Source organism: Microtus ochrogaster, linkage group LG9 (assembly GCF_000317375.1).
Source record: "Microtus ochrogaster isolate Prairie Vole_2 linkage group LG9, MicOch1.0, whole genome shotgun sequence".
NCBI lineage: Eukaryota > Metazoa > Chordata > Mammalia > Rodentia > Cricetidae > Microtus > Microtus ochrogaster.
This window is the reverse complement of record NC_022034.1, coordinates 335,642-347,994: the sequence shown is the minus strand read 5'-3', so window position 1 is coordinate 347,994 and position 12,353 is coordinate 335,642. Positions and strand designations below refer to the sequence as shown.

General features: G+C 32.6%; 2 protein-coding genes across 2 annotated transcripts; one reads left to right on the top strand and one right to left on the bottom strand.

The window, feature by feature from the left end:
- Window positions 1-768: 768 nt before the first annotated feature.
- Window positions 769-3,974, bottom strand: LOC101993079 (olfactory receptor 5D13-like). Its single transcript, XM_005363452.1, has 2 exons — window positions 3,967-3,974; window positions 769-1,708 (listed from the first exon to the last, which is right to left on the bottom strand). Exons 1-2 carry the CDS (start codon window positions 3,972-3,974, stop codon window positions 769-771), a joined length of 948 nt encoding a protein of 315 aa, XP_005363509.1.
- A 7,083-nt stretch (window positions 3,975-11,057) lies between these two features.
- LOC101992792 (olfactory receptor 5D13-like) lies at window positions 11,058-12,035 on the top strand. Its single transcript, XM_005363451.1, has one exon. The coding sequence runs from the start codon at window positions 11,058-11,060 to the stop codon at window positions 12,033-12,035; it is 978 nt and encodes a 325-aa protein (XP_005363508.1).
- The last annotated feature ends 318 nt before the right edge of the window (window positions 12,036-12,353 follow it).

The following is a 12,353-nucleotide window of genomic DNA, read 5'->3' as shown; positions in this document are numbered from 1 at the left end:
AGAGAGAGAGAGAGCCTACACACATCTAAATAAAATTAAAACAAAAATCTGTTTAAAAGAAGGAAGCACAATGTAAGGGAAACTGGTATGACATGTAAAAAATTAATAATAATATAATAAATAATACCAAATATATTTTAAGTATACTAATTCTAAATATGGCAAGAGTTATTTTTAAGATTTTTATTGCACATTTGTGTTGAGCAAAATGTCCAGTGTAAAAATAACCATTAAAGAATTACATGAAGCTTTCCTCTCAGTTTCATTACTGGTTATTGAATAGCTCTAAATATTTGCTTTCAAATTATTATACAAACTTCCTTGATGAGTTGCTTTAGATCATCTGAAAAGTCCTGTATTTTCAATATACAACCTGAGTTAAACATTTTCCTAGGCAGCATTATGCTAGCATGCACAAACATGGAAATATACAAGAAGTAATTGTTCTTAAGATATCTGAATAAAATATGGGAAAATGGCCTGAGATTCATTTTCTAACAATATTTAAAGTTTGGAGGTTATTGTAATGCATATTTTGTGAATTGGAATATTGGAATGATTTATATAGGGAATCTGAACAACAAGATTACTGATTATTGTAACAGACTACGGGACCTTAACAAAAATACCTCATCTTTCTAGAACTACATTTTCTGTTTTTTTTAATATTTATTTATTTTTTAATTTTTTAAATTTATTTATTTATTAAAGATTTCTGCCTCCTCCCCGCCACTGCCTCCCATTTCCCTCCCCATCCCCCGATCATGTCTACATTTTCAATGACAAATGAGAGCTCATTAGTTTCTTCACTGCCTCCTTCACATCCTTGTTCCTGAAGCTGTATATCAATGGGTTCAGCATGGGAATGATGACTGTGTAGAACACTGAGGCCACCTTGACCAGCAGCCAGGAACTTTTGTTGGTGGGAACACAATAGAGAAAGAGGATGGTGCCATGAAAAATGCTGATGGCGGTCAGGTGGGAGGCACAAGTGGAGAAGACTTTGTAGCGTCCCCCAGTAGCAGGCATTTTCATGACAGTAATAACAATGAAAACGTAAGAGGTGAGAATGATCATCAGACTGCTTAGCTCATTGAAAGTGGCAAAAATGAAAATGATCTTCTGACTAATGGAGGGGTCAGAGCAGGATACCGCAACGATGGCAGCATGCTCACACACAAAGTTATTTATGAACTTGGTCCCACAGAAGAACAGAGTTAAAAGAAAGTATATGAATATAAAGGAGCAGAATATAGCCCACGAGTACGATGCAGCTACCAGGGAGCAACAGAGCTTCGGAGACATAGCCACTGTGTAGAGGAGGGGGTTGCACACTGCCACAAACCTGTCGTAGGCCATCACTGCCAACATGAATGTTTCTGTCACCACAAATATGCATGCGAAGAAGAACTGCATGACACAGCCTGTGAAGGAGATTCTTCTGTCTTCCACAACCAAGTTTTCTAAGAGTTTGGGTGTCACAACAGTGGAGTAACAGAAATCCACAAAGGACAGGTGACTGAGAAAAAAGTACATGGGGGTGTGAAACTTGGCGTTCAGCCTGATGATGGTAATCATGCCCAGGTTTCCCAGCACAGTGACTGAGTATACGGTCAGGAAGAGGAGGAACAGGGGCACCTGCAGGTCCGGGTATTCAGAGAAGCCCACGAGGATGAAAGTCACTGCAGAAGACTGGTTTTCAGGAAAACTATAGAGAAAAGAGGAAAGGATTATCTGTTAAATTCAGAACTAATATTTGTAATAGAGAAAAATTAGAAAAATATAATACACAGTTTAACAGGTACTATAGAATATGCCTGAAAATAAAAGCATTTCATTTCTAATATTAATGCCTATTTACAAAACATGTATCCCATAAACCCATATTATTTTATGATTTAACTTAAAGAAAATTTCTTGATGAAAGAAGAAAGATTGTGGCTAGATATATTTAAATAAAATGATTCAATACTATCACACATAGCCTCCTGAAAACATCTGTTCTAACCACATCCATTAATTGAACTAAAGGTAAGGTGAGAAATTTGCTGGAGGAACCATACATCAAAAATTTCAAAACTTTTCATGTCTTTAATGGTTACTATTATTTACCATATAGATAATATTATATGCTTTGGTTTCCAGTATTTGGGAGTTAAAGCAGAAATGTAATACTACGGTATATTTTATGATACTGCTTCACAAACAAAAAGAAAAAATTAAAAAACTTATCTTTTTAATTTTATGTTAACTTCGGTGATATATTGGTCATTTTCAATTTTGCTCTTAAATGCTATATTTTAAATTTTGAAACAAATTATTGGAGACATTATGGATATATGCTGTGGTGATACAAAACATTTAAATTATTGTTAAATTTGAATTAATTGTATTGTGTGTACAACAAAATACAGGCTTTGCCTGCAATGATATAATAGTTAAAAAAAGCAGTGAATATAAAGCTCTTTTTCTGAGTTTTGGTATTTTTCAGAAGACAGGAAATACAGACACAACAGCCACTGTGATACACTAGAAATACAAACATATTTTAAGCCATTGAAGAAAATATTTTCTGGAATTTTAAAGAAATGCCAAAAATAAGTATTAGAACAGAGATCTAATATCCTTGTTTTTATACTTTTAGTGGAATCCTAATTAGTGGATTTACTAATATGAAATGAGGTTTATGATGACATATAGTTTATAAAATACACCATGGTAGATAGCAGATACACATCACTAGTTCATCAGGCTTTGAGACATTAGTTTTTTGTTTTATTTTTTTAATGAACTATAAATGTCTCATAATCAGGCCCACATGTGGACAGCTGTCTGTAGTGTTCACTGCTGGGGATTGAATAATCACAGTCTCTCTCCCTGAAACTGCAAAACTGATATGCAGAACCTCATCTGGGAACCTAGTCAAGGAATTCATGTCTTCCTATCCTCTTGTTCCCTGTCTTTATCCTTTCTCTGCTTCCTCTGGGCTTCTTGCAGTAGCAGTATCTGTCAAAAAAACACCAACCAATTGCTAGACAACACTCAACCGTTTTAAGTACATCACTTCTGGATTCTGGTGATACTATTACAAATATCTATAATTTTAAAATCGTCTTTGTAACACTGTGAAGATAATTTACCTCACCACTCAAACCGGATTGTGGTGATTTTATTGATTTACATGTTTTATTAAGGAAACATAAAATCTACATTCTCCTGACTTCTAACATTATCCAGCTAAACATTTTCAATCTCAGTACTAACAATACAGATTCTATAACCCTATGGTTTTATCTACCTGATATATTGTACATATTCATCACAAATGTTAGCTCTTCCATGGCATTCTCAATACTATGATACATTACTGTACCGTGGTATATGGCAAACTACCTCTTGTTCTCTGTATGGAAGCAGGCAATAAGGTTTTTAGCTGTCAATTACAAAACCTTTATTCTATTTTTTTTCCTTTTTACTTTTTTTTTGATATAAGGTCTCATAAAATTCAGGCTGATCTTAAACTCCTTTCATGTCCAAAGCTAACGTCACACTCACAATTTAGTCCAGAGGGGTCTTGAAATGTTGAGGGTGGCCCTCTTGTTCTGATCCTTTCTTGTACCTTCTGTGTTCTGGAATCCTAGGCCTGAGGCACCATTTACTGCTTGATTACTCTTTTATTATATAATTTTTTCAGGTGGGAATGTTACTCTCCCTTAATTTCGCAGAGATTGTAATAATTTAAAGTTGCATTTAATAATTAACTAATATTTAAAATGTTGATTTAATTTATTAGTTCATAACAGACACAAAAGTAGAAAACTAAAAAAAAATCAGAATATAGGTCTCATATTCTTTGTGGCAGTTTCAATACTTCATTTGAGGGTGTTAAGGTCTGTTCTTTCCTCCTGAAATATAGCAGTCAGTATTCTCTCATTAGAATGCAACAGCAGGACAGAATCAACTTACCTAAACATGTGGGCCTCTGAGTAATACATTTACTGAAGATTTCTTTGCTAAGAGTTGTGAAGTCCTGAAAAGTTCTTGTTTAGTAGTTAATATGAAAAAACAGCCATGAAAATGGAGTCCACTGGATATATCATCAATCATGTCATAGGATGATAGGCTACACCATCAGGAAAATTCAGAAATACCAGATTAAACATTGCCTCTAAGAATTAAATATGGGTACCAAATCATGTCACATATATGTCATCAAGGCATCAGGGACCTGAAATCTAGGGAGTGTAATAAAATAATTCCAGGGAGGCTACAGGTGGAGCAATTAGGAACAAAATGTCTCATGTGATATCTTGATTGTATGTTACATTTCTAAAGCCCTGAGGCATTTTCATAATCAACTTTAACAGTCATACCAAATACATAATGCCTCTCTAGGTTGTAAATATAGAAATACACAAGAAAAATAAGTAATTTAATGATAGCTCAGAAAGATGTTATTAAGTAAAGCCTTAGAAAATATGTTATTATACTTCTAATTATCAATTTGCTCCAAAATTAAATTCTATTGTCATTTTCTTTTTTATTTATAAATATTAGGCCAAATACATTTTCTGTTTGTGTGACAATTTATGTTAATGTATAACAGGGCACTAAATACAAACGTAAATATAAAATATAAACATAAGGACTACCAGTGTCTTAGTAATGAAATCTAAATTCTTATTAGTGTGTATTGCACAATCTGGGCAGTGATCCTCTCTCCATTGATATAAGGATCCTCTTTCATTCACTTGTGGGATTTTCATCATAATGAACCACAATTTATGGTTTCTTTGTCATGAATGTTTATAAAATAAAGATTTACAACTGTACTTTCTTTAATGGTGGCAAATGAACTTACCAAAATAAATATCAAATTTATTGCTTCAATTTTTGAATACTTTTAAAACAATTGTTAAATATATTGAAAAGTTTAGATTTATTGAAAAGGAGTCAACATAGTCTTTAAAAAATTGCTCTTTGGGCTGACGAGGGAGGGGGCTTGCTTGGGGGAGGGGGAAGCAAATGGCAGGCGGTGGCGGGGAAGAGACAGAAATCTTTAATAAATAAATTAATTAATTAATTAAAAAATTCTCATAGATTTGAGGTTATAACATAATTACATCAGTTCCCTCATCTCTCTCATTACTTCAAACTCTCTCATATACCTTTTTACTCTCTTTCAAATTTATGACCTCTTTTTTCACTAGTTGTTCATAGGTGGATACAATCTCAGTATTCCTAATTTCGGGGTCATTAGTATAATATACTTTGTTGTTGTGAAGTTCAGTGTTCAGCCCATTTTTATTTTCTTTTTTCTATTGTTTTTTCACTTTATTTAAAAATTTCTACTTTAATAGAAATTATATTTTTATTTCTATTTTTAATATAATATAATATAACTGAATCTTGGGAAAGATTTAGTAAGAGTCAAAAATAAGTTTATATTTTAACTTTGACATACATATATAAGCAAGTATTTAATTTGCAAATGTATTGATTTCATTTATTATTCTGTAGCTGAGGAAATGAATACATAAGGCATATGGGAGCATTACAGGATCAAATAGCGTGCAAACATTCAAGCTGCACAAAAGAGACACCAAACCTAAGAGCAAGAATACTCACTTGTTATCTTTGTCACAGTCATCAAGATTACTACTGAAGGAGCACTCCAAAAAGCATTCTCCATCTGTGCCCCCACCTGACTGCTATCTCCTTCTGCTATGGTTTCATTCTCCTTTTCCTTCTCCTTCTCTCCTTTTTCTTTTCCCACCAATGTAGACATGAGTGAAGTTTTTTCTTTATAATTTCTACTGTCAAGGATAAATCTGGGGTAAATAAATTCTATTGACCTTGTCCCAGGAAAATTTACTTAGCATCTATATATTTAAAAAAAAATCCATGATGCCTTAAATAATATCATATATTAAAAACAAATCCCAACACTAAAAATCTATCATGAGTTTATGCCATAAAGACCTCAGGAACTTGAAATTAAAGATGATTACTAAATTCAAATCTTTTATTAGACTATTAAATATTACATGTGATTTTTGGCTGTATATAAATATTGCAAAATTTTAAAGCCTTTTTATTAGTATCTCTGTTGAATTGATAATGAACATATGATATTTTCAAGAATGTGTGATATATACATATTCAATAGGATAATCAAGTTTAAAACAAAAAATCATATATGGTTCAGTGGACTTCTAATGTGGTTAGATATTAAGGTTTATCTGCACATCCTTAAATTCACTTCTTTATATTAAATACTATAGAGAATGACTAAATAGGAAAAAAGAAAATACAAAGGGACAATGATAATATTGATTTTTAAATCATAAACATAATTGACAAATCTTTAAAAAAAACTAAAAAAAGAGAGGGAACAAAATTAAAAACATTTAGAAATAAAATTAAAATATTGCAGCATTTGTGGATGACTCCAGCTAAGACTCCTAGCAATTGCAGACATGTAGCCTAAACTGGCCATCTCCTGTGACTTGGCAAAACTTGCAGTAGAGGGATTGGGACACAAGCCCAACCACATAACTTTCATCCTAAACTCTGCTCTGCCTGTGGGATGTGCTTGAGTAAGGGTGGCACAGTGATCGCACTGGCAGCCAATCAATGATTGATTGATCCCAGCCTGAAACCCATGCCAAGAAATTGAGCGTACCCTTGACACTGCTCAGAGGGCCAATATCCAGAGGCTTGAACCAAACATTAACTGAAATTAAAAAATAAATAAATCAATCAATGCAATGATACCTAACAATGTTCTGCTGTACTCATAGGTCGGTGCCTCGCCCAATAGTCATCAAAGAGATTTCATAGAGTAACGACTGGAAACAGAGGCAGAGTTCCCCTTCCCCGACTCAAACATTAGGTTGAGTTTAGGCAGTCCTGCTAAAAAGAGGAAGGATTGCAGGAAGCAGAGCGGTCAAGGATACCACAAGAAAACCCTCAGAATCAACTAACCTGGGCTCATAGATACTCAACCAGACAGAACAGACCACGAAGGAGTTTGCACAGGACTAAACTAGGTCCTCTGCATATGAGCGACTCTTATGCAGCTTGGTTTTCTGGGGCTCCTAGCAGTAGAAGCAGGGACTGTTTCTGAAACAGCTAGTTTCTGAAATACTATTTCTCATACGGAGTTGCCTTGACCAGCTTTAATACATGTGAAGGTTCTTAGACTTACTACAACTTGATATGCCATGTTTTGTTGGTATCAGTGGGAGGTCTGCCCTTTTCTTAACAGATATGGAGAAGTATAAGTTGGAGTGGCAGAGAAGAGGTGAGAGAAATTGGTAGGAGAGGAGGGAGGGAAAGCTGTTTTCAGGGTGTTAAATAAATTAGAAATAAACAAAAAATAAATGAGAAAAAAAAACTCCACCAGCAATCTCATATAACAGAATACCATATTAAATGGAATAGAATAAATGAAAAAAATTTTCAAGTAAGTGATAATTTGAAATTCAATTGACTTCCTTTTGGCAAAATTAATAGACAGCTAGTAACACTTTACTTTCAGTCTATTGAAATGTCTTAACTTCAAGTTTTAAGGCTGTTAAGAGTGTAATCCAAGACACACAGTTTGGTAATGCTTTAATAAAATAAGATTTGGAATACTATGCCTGAAATAATCATAAATAACAACAAACTTTAAGGATATACCCTTCAAATTTCTTCTAGTGCTTCTGTAATACAACTCTGTAAATCCTCAAAATAGTAATACATCTATCAATTGACAGCAAGTATTTATATGTATAATCATCTTTATTATAAGATTAGCAATATACTTAAAATGAGAAATTAAAAGACAAATAATGCTACAATGCAAACTTTAAATAAGTTTGTTATTAACTTATTTAAAAATGCAAGCTGATAAACAAGATATAATTTTTGGAGATGTAATATTTTCAACAATAAATTATTATTTATAAATTCAAAATATATTATTTTGAATTGCACTGTTGTTGCTGTAAGTTGGTTGTAATTGTCTATTAATGACTACCAGCCTATTTACGTGTCCCATATGATTAGGTGATTCAGTTAATTATGCTCATAATTGGGGAGCAGTTCTTAGTCATCTTCTTTCTAGTTCATAGTAAACTTTCTCAAGATTTCTGTGGTTTGATTCCCTGGGGCCATGCTTTGAGACTTAAAACACAGTCTTTGACAGTCATATTTGGTTTCTGAGTCTTTCTTACATTGTAAGAATTTTTATGATGAACATTACCCTTTTCGTAACAAATAAAATTTTCTTGGTTCTTCTTCTGACATATTTTGAAAATGGAACTCTTATGGCTTAATTCCAAATTAAATTCATGTCTTTAATCAAAGTTTTATATTTTTTTTGTAATTTACAGAATTGATCAAAGAAACCTTTAATTAATGAACCTACAAAAGGAGCATGGTTTTGGGTGGGTAGTTAATTAAAATGTCATATCATAATTCAGATGTGAGAAACTCTAAGTTGAAAGTATATTTTATCAGGGAAAGAGCTCTGTGACAAAATATGATTCACCTGAGATTCATAATACAAGCTACTGAACTAATATATTAGTAAAAATCTTGACTTGATTTTGTGTTTGAGGTTTATTTGTATATTGACTGTATAATAGATCTTGTAGAATTAAAATAATATTAATTAAACATTTTTAATTTTAACAGTAATTTGGCAGCATGTACATATACATGCTTCTTGTTGAGACATTGGTAATTTTATAAGTTTAAATGCTGTGGAGTTAGAATCCACACAGAGTGCATGTTGACTAATTCTTGTATTTCACCTTAACAGTAACCAAAAAAAAAGATGTAAACAATGTGGGATAGTTTGAGAAAGTGCAGGAACGTAAATCAGAAAGTTTAAGAGTAATCACAATAAGATCAAGGAAGAACACCGCTTCTTATGTATCTCTGCCAGAGTGTTTCCATTTACGGTTTCTTATTTAGTTACACAAGTCATAATTTACAAAATAATAATGATAATTCTATATTTGCTTTTCATGTATTATAAATTTTAAGTAAAACCAAGAAACCATGAAATAGCAGGGGAAAAAACAGATTAAATTTTGTGGGCATTCACTGATATGTGTAAAACAGTATTTGTTGCTCTAAAAGTAACTTATTTAAGATATATGATACCATGATAACTGTGACACCAATACTGTTAGTTAGTAATTACTCATGTTTTCATATCAAGGAAATGAACAATAGACATTACATAACTTGGTGGAGCCACATATGAATAGTTTGTTTAAGCAGAATTTCAATATATGCTTACCAAATTCAATCAATGTTCTTACAGAAGTCTCATTTGTACATTCAAAAAGACTCAGTAGCTTGCCTTCTATTAAGACTTGAGTAGCAGCAATCCCTGCTATGCACAATACTAAGGCATGGTTATTGAATGGGAGGGTGTTAGGTATAGAACAAGTCACTTAAATGTCAAATTAATGCAAAGAGAAAGGAGAGACATTTCAAAAATTTGTGAAGCCAAAAGAGTATTACATCTGAAATAGTAATAAGGGTAAAACACATATTGAGAACCTATATTGTGTACTGTTGAAAATATAGTATTCCTCTACCCAAGTTTCCATTATCAGAAGTACAAGGAAAATCTTATATATGGAAGAGAACAGAACACTACTGTTTTTCATACTTGCTTATAAGAATGTTTCTATGAGGAAATGTATATTTACTTCTAAAGGTCAAATTCCAAACAGAACAGTATAAACTTTTGAGATTTTATTTTAGAAATTTAAGCTTGCTAGAAAATATTAAGTAATTTAAGTATTCTGTGATTACAAATGAATAGACAAAAAGAATTTGTGCTTGAAGATAACACTGTATGAGATATCCCATTAGGAGTGAATCTCAGTCTTAGCATTCTCAATGTAGAGAATCCAGACCAGGTAGAATCCTGCAGAACGAAATTTTAACCTAAGAAACAAGGAATGGAAAAACCACTGCAGATGGCTTGATGTAAAAAAGATAAAACAAGAACTTTTGGTTTTCATTTTAAAAATGATGATTTTATATTATATCTCTATCTTGCAAAACAACAAGGTTTCCCTAAATTACATAAATTAAATTTTTGTACTAAAAATGAACATTTTAATTATATAATTATCTGTTCAACAAAATAAGCAATGTAGGAGACAAGAGATATGACTCTCTATCCTTTGTATTGATGTTTTATGATGTTTTATGGGTAAGATGAGTCAGTACCAAAAAAGACCTTTATAATTTTGTCTTATATTAAAAGATTCTGTGGAGTGTTGACTATTATAGTGTATGCTAAATTTTATCTATGTTTCATGCCCCAAGTTCATAAAATTATGACTATGATGCTAAATTTATTTGTAAATTTCTGTACTTTTTACATTATGTATATATCATTATATTTCAAAAGAATTTGAGATTTTATATTATAGTTCTTTCCATGCATGTTCTTTTACCAACATGCACAGAAAACTCTGCAATTTCTTTTAGTAAATATTTTAATGTTCATAACTACTAATAAAGGCATTTTGTATAGAAACAGGAAGGCAAAAAATATAGAAATAGACACTAAAACTCAAACACCATACAATTTAATAAGAAAATGTTTAAATTTTTCATAAAAATACCAAACATTATTTAAGAAGAGTTATTTGGGAGTCTAAAGCCTTTACAAATATCTGTATATTAAGAGCCTTGTTTATAAGCTATACTCCAGTACCAGAATAATCAGAAACAGTATCTTAAAAACTTTGATAGTGAAATGGGATTTATATGCAGTTTGGAGTGTTGGCTATCCCTGAGTGATAACATTAAAATGTTTAATACAGGTTTGTTCATGACTTCTCGGTGTATATTAAATGAGGTAATGTTTATCCCCAACTGATATAAGAAACCTATATGTATAAAAAGTTTCTGATTCAAAGCCACACTATGTTCTTTTTAAATACCAGTTGGTGTATGCTATACCATGAACTAAGATATATTCTTCTGTCTCCTTTCATACCATCCACATCTTCCACTGTATCCTGCTGCCTGGAATGAATTGTCTGATATTCTCCAATAGGATCCAAATGCATCACTCAACGAATCAGAGTACTGGAGTCTTATTTGTCTTCTTGGGATTCTCAGAGTATCCACACTTACAAGTGCCTTTGTTCCTGGTGTTTTTGATCATATACACCATCACCGTTTTGGAAAATCTGGGTATGATTTTGGTCATCAGGATCAATGCCAAACTCCACACTCCCATGTACTTTTTCCTCAGTCATTTATCCTTCATTGATCTTTGTTACACCACGGTGATTGCACCAAAACTCTTAGACCTTTTGATAACGACAGACAGATCTATGTCCTTAAAAGGATGCATAATCCAGTTTTACTTTGGCTGTGCTTGTGTGGTTGCCCAAACCTTCATGTTAGCAGTGATGGCCTATGATCGCTTTGTAGCCATTTGTAACCCTCTGCTCTATACTGTGGCTATGTCTCGTAGACTCTGTACTCTCCTTGTGACCATAACTTACCTCTGGGGTGGGCTCTGTGCTACCACACTGACATATTTTCTTCTGGCACTATCTTACTGTCGATCTACAACCATTAACCACTTTTGTTGTGAGTACTCTGCCATTCTTTCAGCCTCCTGTTCTGATTCTTCCTTCAGCCAGTTGGCATGCTTATTAGTTTGTATGTTCAATGAGATTTGTAGTCTCCTGATCATCATTGTCTCCTATATTGTTATCTTTGTCACTGTCATCAAGATTCCTACTAAAGGAGCATTCCAAAAAGCCTTGTCTACCTGTGCACCCCACCTGACTGCTATCTCCTTCTGCCATGGTATCATTCTACTTCTTTACTGTGTGCTCAAGTCAAAGAGCTCACTGCTTCTTGTTAAAATAGTCACTGTGTTTTATAGCATGGTCATCCCTATGCTCAATCCTCTTATTTACAGTCTAAGAAATAAGGATGTAAAGGAAACTGTGAGAAAGTTAATCCATGTAAAAATCCTTTCTCCCTCATAGCGACACACACACCTAATTATCTTTTCTTAATATTTTTATTCATTGATTTTATATTAGCCAAATAATGACACAAAAAATTCTGAGAAACAGGATAATGTGTGTGTTTAATAGTCACATTATTCACTACAAATGGCTTTATAGAGAATGGAAATTATGGTTTTTTAATCTTAGAATGGAGAGAGCTAAATCATGATTCTATAATGATGTCTACATTTCTCTTTTTTCATTCTTTCTTTTCCTTTCTATTTCTTTTTTTTTTTTACCGGGAAAATCATTTTTATTTTTTTTAAGGTTTCTTTTTTTTTTATTATTAAGAAA